General features: G+C 39.6%; 1 protein-coding gene and 1 non-coding gene across 5 annotated transcripts in view; one reads left to right on the top strand and one right to left on the bottom strand.

Moving 5' to 3' along the window:
* PTPRZ1 (protein tyrosine phosphatase receptor type Z1) overlaps positions 1-6548 on the bottom strand; it is a 166074-nt gene extending 159526 nt beyond the window's left edge. The window contains exon 1 of one of the 4 annotated variants that reach the window (XM_027574176.2): positions 5995-6548. In XM_027574176.2, the coding sequence (XP_027429977.1) occupies positions 5995-6052 (58 nt within the window). In that variant the 5' untranslated portion in view covers positions 6053-6548. The remainder of the gene's footprint in view (positions 1-5994) is intronic. The other 3 variants (XM_027574175.2, XM_027574173.1, XM_027574172.1) reach the window with 3 other exon arrangements.
* A 9015-nt stretch (positions 6549-15563) lies between these two features.
* LOC113912105 lies at positions 15564-15672 on the top strand. The gene has a single exon (XR_003516724.1). It is a non-coding gene; the product is annotated as a small nucleolar RNA U13 (small nucleolar RNA).
* The last annotated feature ends 1047 nt before the right edge of the window (positions 15673-16719 follow it).

Below are 16719 nucleotides of genomic sequence, written 5' to 3'. Positions count from 1 at the left end.
TGTGGTTTTTATATGGCAGACACAATACAAGACAGAAATAACTCAACACTTCAAATAATTTTAATGACTTTAGAAGCGTTTTTAGTCGTTGACAACTTCTTATCAGTACTAACGCTCAACATTTTATCCACTTCTTTTGATTCTAAAACAGCTATTCAATAGACTCTCTGCAGTGATAGAAATGTCCTCTACCTGCATTGTCCCATGCAGTGGCCACCAGCCACATGTGGCTACTGAGCACTTGAAATGTGGCTAGTGTGAATGAGGAACTGAATCAATTTACTTTGATAAACTTAAAATTGAACTGTCACATTTGCCTAGTGGCTATGGTATTAGGAATCATAGTTCTAAAATATAAGTATTTTAGGATTGTGCAATATGATCAAATAATTTTCCCTTTAATGCCTATACAGTATGTCATACAAGTCTCTGAAGAATTACAAACATGGATAAAAACTGATTTCTTTTTGTAACCTGAAATTGCTGCTAGGGATCACTACCAATAAAACATTAAAAGCTAAAAGCACAATCTAAACATGCCTATGTCTTGTTTAAATTGACTTTGACTTTTACCGCTGGCTTTCTCGATGAAGTGAGAAACATTCTAAAATATTTGAAAGTTAAGATATTTAACACATTAAGAGGTATTTCAAAAAGACTGTTATTCTCAACTAGGTCTAAATGTAGAAAGTATCTTAAAAGTGAGATTTCAAGAGGGTTTTCACTGTGGGGATTGAATCAAATCAGAAGGACTGGAGGCGTCAGGAATGTTAGGACTCCGTATGTTTACGCACTGCTTAATAATTACTGCCTAGTCGATGTCAGGCACTCAGTAAACACGTAACAAGAGTAGTTGAAATAGTATGGACAGGAATGTGCTACATCTGGATCAAGGTGGTTAAGTGACCACACACATTTGTCAAAACTTTCAAAATGGTACACTTTCTAGGGTAAATTATGCCTTAGTTTTATTTGTTTTTTAAAGGGGAAAAAATGTAATATGGGAGCACATGAGGAAAATCATGAATGGAGATCTGCAACAAAGCCCATGGGAATGGGAAATGTAGCATCACATCTCTTAGGAAGCAAGCTAGTAAATTCCAAACAGGAAACTGGTCTCCTAGGAAAGAAAGAAAAAGGCTCAGGCTCGAGAGTCAGAAGGAATGTATAGGCTAACACAGGCTGTGTGAAAATAGGTAAGTCATTTGGCTATTCTGTGTTTCACTTTCCTCAGCTATAAAATGTGTAAAATGAAAACACCTACCTCCAACAGTTTGGGGAAGAATGGAATGAGAAAAATGTACATAAAATATTCAGCACCTGGCAAACACTGAGTAGATGGTAAATGGAAATAAAACACAAGCTCATCTTCTTAATCAAGCCCTTCTTTCGAGATCCTCTGGTTTTGAATGAGGGGGGTTCCGTTTCCATACTATAGTCTGAATGGTTGGCCAATGGGTGGTCAAGCACAGCTACCAGGTTAGACAGAACTCAAAGTTCATTGGAGTAAGGGGAATGGGGAAATGCAGCTCATGTTTCCAGAAAAACCTGAATTTTTGCCAGAAGCAAAATTCCCACAACATAAAATTTTAAGCAAGTTCCCAAATATCTAGTGCAGACATAAGAGCATAAATGAATTCGTCAATGAAATGATTTATCCTGGCAAACTTCCCTGAGTGAAAGCAAGTACAGTCTCCATAAAAAGGAGAGAGAGATGAAATAAAGAAAATTTCTACTTTGCAAATCAAAAGTAATTAATTTTCTGAATGGAGACTAGTTATTATTTGGGGAGAAAAAGCATGAATATTTTCTATTCCTGGTTACGATTTGTTTTCAGAGAATAAACAGACCAAGCTGAGAGTCACAACATTTTGGATTCTACTGCTTCCATACTCAGGATAAATTAGGCAATTAATTCTTGCAAAGGAACTGGGTATAATTTGTAGTTAATGTGTTCCTTAAAGCATACGTAAAGATACGACCTAAAGGTTCAGAATCTGATTCATTACGTATTTCACAATAATGTTTAAACTCTTGAATTTAGTGTACCTTGCAAAGCTGTAACTCACTTCATTCAAAGATCCTGAATTCTCATTAGTTGAGAGAAACTGTTCCTTAGAAGCTCTTAAAACACCTACCTCTCCTCTATGACTCATAATTAAGCCTCCTTACAGGAAAGCCACTGCAGTTTGTCCTATTACCTGTTCAGTGGGTCAAGATTAAATAATGACAGAGTTGTGATGCCATTATAGTAGTGCTCCACCTAGCAGAAAACCTCTTAATTATTCTAGAGAAGGTCCAAATTCACTTAGGGAATTATCCTGGAGTCATCTTCAATTTCTGCCTCTCTGATTAAGCATCTCCTTCAGCTGAATAACATTCAATGTTGTCTAACTCATGTAATTTTTAAAAATATTATTAAGTTGGTATCAGAAATCAAGTCCACCGTAAAAACTTGTTAATAATCCAGAAACTATGCTAACATTTAAATGTCAAACTAGCTCAGTAGTTGTCAAAGTATGGACTTGGACCAACAACATCACCATATCCTAGGAATTTGTTAGAAAATGAGATTCTCAGGCCCCCGCCCCCAGACCTACTGAATCAGAAGCTGTTTGGAGTGGGCTCCTAAATCCGTGATTTAATAAGTTCTCCTGGTGATTCTGATGCTTACTTAAGTGTGAGAACCATGATCTAGCTAGTTCTGGCAAAGAGTGTTCAGGCCACAGGCCAATCTTGATAGAATTACCTAAATAGATGAACACACAAATATATTTAATCCCCACCCACAAAAAACCCCCAAGTTTGTTCCTCTTTAGTCTCCAGTTATCCCCCAGTATTAATTTGGAAAGAAAGGATTTGTTTCAGTACAAATAATTTAATGATACTATTTTTCTGTTTGGAGAGTTACTTGAAAGAAACAATTGATCTACATGTCCAGTTCAAAACATCAGGGCATTTTAGGGATGCCTGGGTGGCTCAGTCGGTTAAGCCTCTGCCTTCTGCTCAGGTCATGATCCCAGGGTCCTGGGATCCAGTCCCACATCCGATTCCTTGCTCAGCGGGGAGCCTGCTTCACCCTTGGCCTGCCCCTCTCCTTGCTTGCGTGCGCGCACATGCACTCTCTCTCTCGCTCTCTCTCTCTCTCTCTGACAAATAAATAAATAAAATCTTTAAAAAAAAATCAGAACATTTTAAACACAGAAAGTGGTTAAGTCATTAGTTGCTAACTCATTCTTAATTGTTAACAATGAACACCTTAGTGAATGTTACAACTTGTTCCAGGATAATAGTAAGAATGGCAGCCTAACATTCATTCAAACTGTATTGGAGCGGTCATCCTATACAGCACCTCTCAGTTTAGACAGACTTTCCCGAGCATTTATTACCTGTGCCAGCCCACATCATTGGCTCCAAGGACACCGAAGATGAGCAATAAATATATCAACAAATACTACAGTAGTTGTTGAGGGAAAAATAATTGAAATGGAGGCTGCATATTTTATTTGTAGGTAATATGCTTGAGTGTTTCAAAACATATTACCCTGAAATCAAGATATTCATCTGATTTGAGGTTGACAAGGCCCGTAGGTCAACATGTAGGCAACAATGTAAGAGGTCAACTTTGTTAAAATGGAAAGGGACACAAAAGTTGTCACCCCTCAGTCACCAAAAAAAAAAAAAAAAAAAGCACATTTTGAGTTCTAATACAGGCTTACATTCAATATCATTACATAAACTTATAATACTCTTAAATAATTAATTTAATTCTTTACAGTTAAATTTTACATCATCAAAGCATTAAAGAAACATCCACTAAATCAAAATCTGTATAACCAAAAATAATAGGTTATAAATAATGCTTTGAGATAAGCCTTTGCAAACCACGGAATACTGGAATGGAATATCATTCAGCCACAAAAAGGAATGAAGTACTGATACGGGTTACAACACGGATGAATACTGAAAACATGCTAAGTGAACGAAGTCAGATACCAAAGGCCACATATCGTATGATTCTATTTCTATGAAATGCTCAATAGGCCAATTTACAAAAAGAGAAAGTAGCTTAGCGATTGTCAGGGCTGGGGTCAGAGAGAATAAGGGATGACTGTTATTAGTTTTTTTGGGGGGGTGATTAAAATGCTCTGTAATTAGATAGTGGGTGATGGTTGTACAACTTTGTCAGTATATTAAAACCCACTGAACTGTACACTTGAAAAAGATGAACTGTGTGCTATGCAAATTATAACTCAAATTTTAAAAATTCACAATATGTTCAAAACAGTGGTTCTGATGGCATACAAAGCAATATTCTCTGGTTTATCTCTGTACTACAGTGAGATTTATTTTTTATTTACTTATTTTTTAAAGATTTTATTTATTTGACAGAGAGAGACACAGTGGGAGAGGGAACACAAACAGGGGGAGTGGGAGAGGGAAGAGCAGGCTTCCTGCCCGAGCAGGGAGCCCAATATGGGTCTCAGTCCCAGGATCCTGGGACCATGACCTGAGCTGAAGGCAGATGCTTAAGGACTGAACCACCCAGGCGCCCCATACAATGGGATTTATTTTAAATAATAATCTAAGTACCAAAAGGATCTGGCTTTCTTGTTAAAGCAGATCTATAATAGAAATGCAAATTCAACAGGTGTGTATTTGATGAGCACAGCACTTTCAAAAAATGTCTTCCCCAGCCCCCCCTCCAGATTCAACTCTGTGGTTTTAGAGAAAACCAGGACTAGACTCTCCTGCTAGTCTTAAATGTCAACCTTGTGTATCACATCATCTCCTGAGTATTTTTGTGAAGCTTTCAGAATCTAAATTATGTCCATTATCTGGGGGGCTGTTGGCAATTATCACCATATTTGAAATGTAACTCTCATTAGTTAGAACAAGAAATGATTTCTCCTTGTAAAGATTACTGTGCCAAGAGCAGCACCATCTATATTGAATAAAAATGTAGGTTAATATCTACAATGAATAATCTAAAATTTAAAAAAATTGGGATCCTCCAACTGAAAAGAGTAAAATATGTGTATTCACAAGTGGAGGTACATCTTCTAACTTTCAGGTTATACCTCCAAACCTATTATAGTCCATCGTAATAGAAAATCTTCATGAAGGAAAAAAGATTTTTTAAAAAATAAAATATAAAAATCCAATATTACAATTCTTCTGGAAAATGACTGGAACACTGGAATCTGCATCCCAGGTAAATAATTCTAACTGGCTGTTTCAAAGTGCAATTTCAGTACTGAATGTGTAACCTGGAAAGTGGTGGATGAAAGATGAATCCATGAATAAATACATCAACCTGGAACTTTCCTGTGACTTTGGCAGCAGTGGCAGAACGTTGATAGAAATTTTGATTGCAACTTTTTTTTTTTTTTTTTTAACGCAACTGCCCAGACTTGAATGTGACTAAATTAAAAGTACTGGGAAACACTGAAAAGTCAGGTTGGTGCTTGTTCCTGTTACTACCTTTTCGGAGTGTGTGTGTATGTGTGTGTGTGTGTGTGTGTGTGTGTGTGTGTGTGTGTGTGTGTGTGTGTAACTCGCATCGGGCACGTGTATTTTTCATTCAAGCCCATAATGAATCTAAAAGCAAAAACACTATCTAATACGAAGCACCGCACCTTGGTTGTACTTCTCTTCTTATGTGTACTTAAAAGGATCTTTTCACACTTTGCAAAACAGGAGAGACAAGAGCTGTGTGGACAGCAACCGAGAATGGCAAGCCTCTCCCTTCTGGCCGAGCTCCCCGCGGGCGGATGGAAGGTGGTGGAGGTGAGAGGTGGGGACGGGGTGCATTCTCCCACGCCGCTGACACCCATCGCGGCGCCGCCAACCCCGTGGGATCCCCAGTCCACCGTGCCTTTTCCCTCCTTGCTAGATGGCGGCGGCGGTAGCAAGTACATAATGCTCTCAAATCCCCCCACTGTGTCCCAAACGATCCCGGAGATGAAACCCCACTGAGGTCTGATCACTCACCCAGGCGGCAAACACAGAGGAGCTGGATACAAGCGAGGAAGCGCTTTAGGATTAGCATTTCCAGAAGGTCCGGGGGTTCCCCCACCACGCGGCAGCTCAGCTTCTTGGGGGGTGGACAAGGAGGGGGCGCGAAGGAAATATTTTTTCCTCCAGTGTACAGATTGGTGTGAGATTGTGTGTGTGTGTGTGCGTGTGTGAGTGTGTCTGAAAAAGAGAGAGAGCGAGCGAGAGAGCGCCAGCGGAGAGACTGAGAAGAAGACGGGACTAATCGGAAGCAGGACGCGCGGTGGTCGGGGGAACCGGGAGCCGCTAGCCGAGGCGCATGCCGGCGGGAGCGCGAGAGTTGGTCTCTGCGGGCTGCGGCCGAGGTCTGAGCGCTCGGAGCGCAGCGGTGCCTGTGTGCCGGGGGCGCGCTCCGGCCCTGGTGTGCGCGCCGCGGCTCGGTGGGGGCGGGGGCGCAGCAACCGCGCCGCTGGGAGCGTGCAGCCGGCCCGGGGTCGCGCGCGGCGGGCGGAGGGACGCAGGGGTGCGGTTGTCGCTCAGGGTCCGGGTCCCAGAGTGGCGTCTTACATAGCGACACCCCTCCACCCACCGTTCCACTCCCCCCCTTCCTGGTGCCTGCCGGTGGCTTCGCTGCTCTGCAGTTAGTGGAACCCGCTGGGGTTTAGAATCTTCGCGGAGAAAATGTCTCTTCATTAAGACTCCTTCACCCTTTTGGAAGAGAAGAGGAGGCCAGACCCCCATTGTCCCGCACAGCCAGAGACTGACCTTTGGGGTTCACCCCTGGAAATGTTTTTTCATTTTATTGTTGTCCTTCCTGCAGATGCTAAGTGGGTCCAATCAGCAAGTGGTGGGGGCTCCTGGGTAAGCAGGGTTCCCCTCTCCGTTTTCTTTCTTTTTACCAAATCACCAAAGTAGTTCCAAACCCCATTACCTCTAGGGCAGTTGACTGCAAATTATCTCCAGCCCTGTGACCAGTGAGACCCTGCCCCCTCCTCAGGCTCCGATCAAACTGTCGTGCTGTGTACAGCTGCGTGGAGGAACTTTCAACTCTGTAATGTTCCTCCCAGACGGCACTACCCGAGTGCCTCCTCGCACAGGGTCCTACGGAAAGATTTTTTAATTGCGTGATTGAAGGATGTACAAAAGAACTATAATACATGACTTCTGCTGCCTCGGAGCTGGAAATGTCACGCCGTATATGCTTATGTCTATGGTGGTCTCTCTTCTATGGTGGTCTCTCTAACTAGACTGAACTCCTTAATGGCAGGGAGTTTGCTTTATTTATTGTTCTAACCCAGCTCCTAGCACAAAGGCAAAAATAGTCAGTAGGTGTACCCTAAATGTTTGTTGAATTAATCTGAAGCCTAAATGAAAAAGATAAGGCAACTGGTATCCTCCGTGAGCCTGACGGCACAAAGCCCTGAAAATTCGTGTGCTTTTCCAAGCTTTTCATTTCTATATCCTTTAGGCATAAGTATGTTTTTCTACTTATGTGAGACCCAATTTGGAGCCTTTTAGGAATCCTCTCTAAGGCACGGAAAGTCAAGTTCTGGAATCATCCCTTGTATTCTTAGGAACCATTTGATGTAGGTTATCCGTACAGTGTGTACTCCTGTGTCCTGTTCTTGGTACTAAAATAGTATTTCAGCTTAAATATTTAAAGAAAGCAAGCTTATCACATACAAAATTGAGTTCTGAATGTATTTTGAGTATTACTACCAGTTCCCACTAATATACACAGCCCCTGAACACTAGTTTAAATGTACAGAGCTAATGATGCCACTTGCTGTTGCTTCAGGAATTGATTGCAGCCATGTAGCAACAAATTTCAAATATATCTGGAACGTTTATTCAGGAGTACATATAAGTATTAAAGAATCGAGCCTTGATCTTGTTTTTCCCATGTATAAATTAGTATAAAAATGCTATAACTTTTGTAAAAGTTATAATGGGGATTGATGATTGCTCATGTGAGTTTCCACCTGGGAAGAAAATTTTTGCTAGCATTAGCAAGAAGTGTAGATATAAACTAGAAATGCTTTCAGAGCTTAGAGTTTAACATGAGCTGGAGTAGGCAGAGAATGTTTCCTAGAGATGTTTAGTTAATGGAGGAGGACTAGCCAGGAAAAAAAATTGATGTGCAAGGAGGTGGAGATGGAAATGAAACTCAGATGTCATGTGCTATAAAAACAGTGTGAACTAAATTTGAGCAGATTGAGTAGGGTCACACTAAGGGAAACACTGATTTCCTAGTGGAAGAGCTTGTACCTGAAGTAACAAGCAAAAAAGAACCACAGAAGAAACTTCCAAGAACTTCAGCTGTTTAGAAGGTAGGTTTACTCTGGAACATGTAAGGTGTTCCAGGAGGTCTCAGTGATCAAGCCTACCCCAGCAGCCTGCCAGAAGAATCCAACAATAACAAATATCCTCCTATCTCCCCTTACTTGGTCAAAAAGTCCATCACTAGTCACTCTTTTGAGTTAGATCACAAAACAAAGGCACTGCTGAAATCAAGGTTACCCTGGTAAAAAGGGCAGGTAGATCCTGTGGTTTCTGCTAATTCCATTCCCATATTTAAAAAAGATTGTTATTTCCCTGGGAAGGCACAGAAGTCACCTTAGGGAGTAGTCACGTTGCTATTAAGGTTTGTACAGGGGGAGGAATGGCAACCAATTTTATGTGGCCAAGTGACAACAATGGAAAATGGACTTGGAGGACCAGCCAATGTAGATCTGATAGTCCCGGGGAGGGTGGTGGAGTGGGAAGCTCAGAGGTTCAGGTCCTTAGAATATTAGGTCATTGCAACAGTCCAGGTGTGGGAGAAGAGAAGATATCAGAAGGGCAGGAACAACAAAAACATACTGGATCTCTCATTTCACAATTTTACAGGGGTCATGATCATTTCTGAGATGTGTTATGACACATCGTAGTCAATATGCATTAGCCATTGTGAGTTAAAGTTATAAACCTGTAACACCACATGGTTTCATTCAGAGTCTAAATTTATCTTTTTATCTACCTATCTATCCATATATCGATAGATATAAAGACATATATGTTCTATAAGTTAACATATTTGTATTTTTTAGAAATATATTTTATATTTATACTCTGTGTGTGTGTGTGTGTGTGTGTGTGTGTAAAGTTTATTTACGTTATGCTCTATCATGTCAATCATTTTTCAGTGCTGAGAGTTTGGATTTACATGCAGGGTTCTGCACATTCCTGGGATAATACTTTCTTCCCCCCCAAACAATAACAAACCGAGATACAACGAATATGATAGTTGCATAGCTGAATGGACATCTTGTTTTTTGGGGGTCTCATCTGGGAGTTTTGAGTGACTTGTGTCCAGAATCAGCCAGTGGTAATTCATGGGCGACTCGTTGAGTTCTTCAGTGTTCACCATAATCTCCTTAATTCCCCAATATTCAAATGAAGATGTGGATCTTCTAGTGGGTGTTCATCTCAGTTTTTGTCTAGAGCTGTGGTTTTTTCAACTGTAACCTAAGTTTCAGCTGGGCATCCAGATGTCACACACACAAAAAGAAGGTTGTGTCTATTTCCATTTACTGCACAGCCACAACTGTAGCCAGAAAGAGAATAGCAGGTGTGCTCTTTCTCATACCAGTTGGCCAAAGGGGTAACCCTGGTGGGCCTGAAACTCTGGCTTCACTCTTTGATAGTACCAGTAATAGTTATTTTGTCGAGCTACGCCAACAAAATAAGCTACAAAGTAAATATTTATATCTATCTATATCAGTTCTTTAAAATTCATCCTTTACATTCATTCATTCAGTACATTTTTATTGTATATCCATTATGTATCAGACATTGCTTTATGGGCTGACTGTTCAAGGATGAATTACTCCATCCCTACCATAAAGGAACACATAGTCTAATAGGAGAGAAAGACATTGCTACTACAAAATGTCCTTGTGGAGGATTGTCAGATAAAATGCAGGATGTCCAGTTAAATTTGAACTTCAGATAAGCAGTGAGTATTTTTTTAGTACAAAATAATTTTAGTGCACTATGATGCACTAAATTTATTTAGTGAATAAATTTTTGTATAATGAATAATTTTTAGTACAAAGTAATATTTTAGTGCACTCCATGCAATGTTTGGGACATATTTATATTAAAAAATTATTATCTGAAATTTAAACTTAACTGGGTGTTCTGCATTTTTATTTGCTAAAGCTTACCATCTCACTTTGATGTGTCTGGGAATTGTCTGATGTAAGAGCTAATCACTTGTGGTTGTGAAATGTCCATGGTTTCCCATTAGTTTCCTTACTCTACAAATTATTTCCAAAGTATCTCTAATATGAATAAGGTTAGGGGCAGATGGGGGAAGGAGAATATTTTCTCTGCAGAATCTGCTTAGCTCATAACTTCAAAGGAAGTGCTAGGAGACAAAGAATATTGTACAGTCACTAAAGAAAAAATGGCATTAAAGGGGAAGTAAAATATCTCCCTTCTTATACTATGGTAGTAACGAGTTGTTTCTGTTCGACTCACATACATTATTGCTCATTTTTATCCATCGTCATTGACAAATATATTTGAGTAGACGTCATTAAGTTGGATTGCTTAAATATTTACAGTTTGAGAAAGTAATTGTTATTTGTTTAGAAGCAAAAGACAGTTTTTGGAATTATAAGATGTTTGTCAGAAGATGATCTTGTTACTTGAAACCCAGTGTTTTAGATTGTGAGGATAGAAATATCTTGTGTTTGGTATCTTAACAAATTTTGTTCACTCTGATTGACACCATGGCATCTACTTATGGCACCTTATAGTGAAATTTCTGAAAAGAGTTGAGAGTAATTTTACTTTCTGCAACATAGTCAACCCTTTTACTTGGATTTGTCCTACTAGTACTTTCTACCTAAAGAGCAATTATTTCTACCTGCCCAATGACTCTCAGGAGTTTAGTTAGATGGCCTATTACTGCCTTTTCTTAGGCCTAAAACTGGTGGGAGGCTACTCAATGATAAGTCCAGAGCTGAGTGTGATGTGGTAGTCTGAGTCCGTATGAAAGAAGCGTAACTATGAGTAAGAGAAAACCATAGTATATTACATGCTTTGCCTTTTAGTGTCTTGCTATGATCGACTATAAAATAACTTAATCTTATTGTATGCAAAGTATATAATTCAGTGATTAAAATTGTGTTAAAAAATACAAAAAGGTAGGAATCATTTTTTTGTCCATGTCAGGAATATTTAGCAATACAAGATTCAGCATAATTCTTCCTGTGTATATTAGTACAATATTATTTTTTCATATTTTATGTTTTCATTTTAAAATAGCTTAAAATTAAAATTATAATCAAAACATAACCATACACTTCGAAAACTATTTGTGGATGAATATTGCTTAAATGGAAGTCAGAAATGTGCTATATTGTTAATTGTTGGTTGTGTTAAGATAATTGTTAGTTGTAGTAAGAGAATTGTATTCTTTAGAAGAGGTGATTCCTCTTCTACATTGTGCTGGTCATAAGATAATGACTGATATTTCAACATCTACATATCTGGCTCCCTTCTTCCTACCTCACAACCATCCCTATTATGAAAGAGAATAATCATATTTTTCTTTTACTCCAACAACATGATCTGAACTCCATTATTCAAATAAGTTCCAAGGGCATGTGTCTTCAAATTTGTATTGCATTACAAAGATCCAGATGGCCGAATTTAGGTTTAATAAACCTAAATGCTACTTTGATTTCCTTGCCATTTAATGGTGAAAATGCACTTCTCCCTCTTCTACCAGAGACAAGCATGGGATTTCAAGTCTTCCAACAAGCTTAATTTAAAATCAATATTTGTCTGCTCTCTGGGTCTTTGAAAAATGTCCAAGATGGTGTTAGAGTAGAAAGCAAACGTGTAAAACAAGTTCTGCAAATCAGAAAATCAGCACTGGACTGGGTCATTCAAATGAGCTGCTGTATTTCAAAGGTATAAACATTTCTGATAACTGGTCATTTAGCTGTTTCTTGCCTATCTCCAGTCAAAAATAATGTAAAACCACTCTAGATGATCCATTATACTTTTGACATTAAAAACCACTTTGTTTGTCTTTATTTTTAGCCAAAATATGATCTCTCTATAACTGCCCTCATTTGATTTTAGGCACCCAGAACAAATCTCTTCCCTTCCCCCCCCTTTTTTAAAAAGATTTTATTCATTTATTTGACAGAGAAACAGCGAGGGAGAGGGAACACAAGCAGGGGGCGTGGGAGAGGGGGAAGCAGGTTTCCTGGCTCGAGCAGGGAGCCCGATGCGGGGCTCGATGCGGGGCTTGATCCCAGGACCCTGAGATCATGACCTGAGCCGAAGGCAGACGCTTAACAACTGAACCACCCAGGTGCCCCTTTTCCATTCCCTTGAAGAAAGAGATTTTGCTTTCCTCTAATCCCAAATAATGAGATTTTCCTTCTCTTTATAAACTTGATCTGAATCCCAACTCTTCTGGAGCCAATGATCCATCATTTCTTTGAATCTCTCTCTCCCAATTTATTCTCTTCATCAGGCTATTAAACCATTTTTTTTCCAGTTAAAAAAAAATTCTTCTCTTTACCGCATGTCTCATTATCTAATTATAGTACCAGGTGTGTCTTCCTTCACGATTGTCTTGTAAGAATAGACCATAATCATTATCTCCATTTCCTTACCTTCCAATTTCTCTTGAAGCACTAACATTAGGTTTCTGCCTTCCTTATTCCATTTATAGTGGTCTTTAAAAGCTAAAAAATCCCATTCTAATAGCCTTGCAATTACAGTGCACCCCAAACTAAAAACTCATCATTCCTCCCAAAATGGTTATTTTCTAGAATCCTCAAAACCTGAAAAGTCTCCCTAGCTGTTCTTCCCCACCACTCAAATCTAATCAGTCCCTAAGTTCCACAGCTTGCTCTTAAATTCCATTCTGTTTCTATCATTGTTTCTTCACATAATCAGTGGGCCTGGCATATATTCAGGGATTAATAAATGTTTAAGTATGCGAACTAATTTATCAAAGAAGGGCAGCTCTTGGGTCAGTTCTATCAGCTACTTTTCATGCCTGCTTATAACAAGGCTCCAGAGAGCTCCTTGATGTTCCCTTGTCAGTTACTGGTCACTAACCTAGACCCTCAGACTAAGGAGGCATCCCCTCTCCTTGATGACAGACTTAGACTATGCAAAACATATTTGCCTTGACTTAGAACTTACATGGTAGTTTTTGTTCTTCAACTGACAGCGTGGCTAGAAGGCCTAGAACAAACCTCCAGTGCATTCCTAGTCCATTATAATCTTATTCTGTCCTCCTCCTTCACAATTAACTCCTCCTCTGCTGATTCCATTCAGGCAAAAGACCAGCCAGGCCTGGGAACTTCAAATTTTCCCTGATGTTTCCAGTAGCAGAATTTGGCCTTTAGTTATTTTAAGTTTGAAGAGTTAAGAAATATCTGTATTTCTGGGCTGTTGCAAAACCCTGGCATTTGCCATTGGCCATGCTCGATACTTTGGCATCCACTTTTACTTGCATTTTTTCTAGACAGCTTCTTCTGTTCTTTGAAATAGGAAGAGAAGCTGAGGAGGCCCATAGCCCTAGAGGATTCTCTCATTACTCTCATAAGAAAGGATATAACTCAAACAGATAATGTACAGTTGAGAAGCTGGTGTAAACATAAATCAAAGTTCTAGAAAACTATGATCAACCCTCTACTGAAACTCCTTCTAGCACAATAGTGATTATACTAACACTAACATAGTACCTATTGGGTACCAAGCATTATTCTAAAGGTGCTGTATAAAAAACTGTTTAATCTTCCAGCAAATGATGTGTGTAACATTACCATTTTCCCAGTCTCATTTAAAAAACGGAGGCAAAATTATTTGTCCAATCACATAGATTATAAGTGGCAGACCTCGGGCATGAACCCATATACTTCATTATTAATCTACACTGCCTCTCCCTGAATACAATCAAGAGATTCTATGCCAAGTAATCCCTTCCCAAACTCAGACTGGTGCCTTACATGGTTGGAAACATGTTCCCACCTTGCTTTCCTGATACATAGTACACTCTACAAAGCTTGCCCCAAGTCAAATGTCAATAACATGAACAAAACGTGTGGTGTGAGCAATACGTGCCATTTCAGGAATTCTGTTTGCCCAAAGAAGACTATTATTAGGGCACCTGGGTGGCTCAGTCGATTGAGTGTCTCTGCGTTCAGCTCAGGTCATGATTCCAAGGTCCTGGGATCGAGTTCTGGGTTGGGGTCCCTGCTCCATGGGAAATCTGCTTCTCCCTTTATCCTCCCCACACCGCGCCCCCGCTCGTGATCTCTCTTTCTCTCTCTCAAATAAATAAATAAAATCTTAAAAAAAAAAAAAAAAGAAAACTATTATTAGCCGGAGAAGAATACCGTAACTCCGCCCCCCCCCCCCCCAACTGCAGTTTCTCTTTCTGGAGTTTCAGTTCCCACCCACCAACCGTGGTGCAGAAGCAGATGGATGATCCTCCTGACGAATCGGCAGAACGTCAAAAGAAGCCTAACTTTACGTCAGAATGCTACGTCATTACCCCGCTTAGTCTCGCGGAGGCGTTCTATCATCTCGTTTCATTCCGGGAAGAAGGGTGAGTACAGCGCAATGAGATATTTTAAGAGAGCGAGGCCACATTCACATAACTTGTATTACAGTCTGTTATCGTTTTTCTATTTTATTATTACTTGTTGTTACTCTCTTACTGGGCCTAATTTATAAAATAAACTTTATCATAGGTGTGTATATATAGGAAAAAGCATAGTATATATAGGGTTCAACACTATCCAGGCCCCCACCGGGGGCCTTGGACTGTATCCCCCACAGATAAGGGGGGACTGCTGTACTGGCTGGTGTTTCTCTTCAGTTACCTAAGTAGATATATTTGGAACTAATCCCTGCAAAGATTTGGGAAATCAGCATAGGAGAGTTGAACAGAAGGAGACATCAAAACTAGAGAACAAGGGGATATCATTAGGAACCTTGTTTTCTACCCTGAGGCCCCTAGCACCTGGTAGATTTCCAAAAATCTTAGAAGAAAACAGATAATGACAGTAATATTTATCCTCTTGACTATTAACTCTGTGCTAAATATTCTGGCCTGCATTATCTTTAATCACTCCCAAACCCCACAAATTTGATACATCATTCCCCCATTTTGCAGATGTTTGCCAAGGCTGCAAGAATTTATCCTTATTCAGAATCAAAGAACTTGTGGTAGTGGAATTGAATAAAAAACTGAGTTTCTCTGGTTCCAGTGGGTGTGCTTTTTCCATAAACGTACCTTGAATTGTCAGTCATAGGAAGGCATCTTTCTCAAGAAACGGTAGCGAAATACTTACCATATCACCCAGTGAGGACTTGTGGTCCAAACTGAATCAACAAGATTCCTGCTAGTTTTATATTCCAAAGAAACTGGTTCTTCATCGTGTTTATGCCTATCCCTCTTCATATATGTATGTTTGACAAACTTAAATTTGAGGATTGATCAAGCACATTTAGTAACGTGAAGAAAGGCCTATGGGTAGATCCTTTTGTAGTTCATAAACGTGATGATTGGGTGATTGGGTATTCATGCTATTGTGTGGCATGTGCCTCCCTCAAACCTTGTTACCACCTAAAATGCCTAAAATGAAAATCAAAACGGAGAAATAGGTTATGCATAGTGAGTGTATCAGTCAGGATGGGCTAGGTTATACTACAGTAACAACAAAAAATTAAACTCTCCGTGACCAGACAAAAATTTATTTCTTGCTCACTTGAGGCCAGTTTAGGGTTCAAGTGACTCTCCAGGGTATCTGCCTTGAATGGCATTGTTTGACAATCCAGGGTGCTCTGAGCTTTTGGCAACTCCTTCTCAACATGCATTTTCACAATTTCAGGGAAAGAGAGTGTGGTGGGTCTTGCACTGTCAACTTAAATATCTCCACACAGACACGACATGTATCACTTCACTTCCAGTCCATTGGCTCTCCAATGTGCCTAGAAGGAAAAGAGAAACAAACAAGGGTGAATAACAGAGGTATCTCCTACACAGAGCAAAAATTGAAAAAGAGAAAGAGAATGGAGAGTATAACATAGAAAGAGAAAATCGATAGAGTATACTGTTTTATGATTGCATAATGGCTTGGTAATTGTTTTTTCTGTCTTAGGCTCTGAATGTTAAAAATTATTCTATAGTCTTTCAGGGGGAAAACATGTAAATCTCCACTGCTAAAGTTGAAACAGCTCACTAAATGTTATATACCCTCCATCACTCTTTGAGATGTTGCTCCATCCCTGAAGGCTTTTGTAGGAGGTTGAAGAGGTGGATGAATAAGAGTAAAGAGACTGAATATGACAGCAGAGCAAATAGTTTGTATTACAAAAGCAAATCACTTCTCTGATTCTTTCCTAAAAGGTAGGAAAGAAGTGAAAAATGTTGATTCCATTTATATACTTTAATATCATGAAGGCATGAACTCTTGCTTGTATTTATAACAGCACTAGTCATTCTATCACTGCTTAGAAAATGAAAAATGATTTTACCACTTTAAACTTGAGCCCAATTTTTTCTCATTTTACAGTGAGAATATAGTTTAAAGAGAACTGCTCCTGGAAATAAGAGCCTGAGGAAAGAACATGGTCCTTCATCTCACTTGAGGGGCATCGTGTTCCTCTCTGTTGTACTACCCAGAGCTAATG

This window comes from Zalophus californianus, chromosome 12 (genome assembly GCF_009762305.2).
Source record: "Zalophus californianus isolate mZalCal1 chromosome 12, mZalCal1.pri.v2, whole genome shotgun sequence".
Taxonomy (NCBI): domain Eukaryota; kingdom Metazoa; phylum Chordata; class Mammalia; order Carnivora; family Otariidae; genus Zalophus; species Zalophus californianus.
This window is presented reverse-complemented; position numbering and strand designations above follow the sequence as displayed.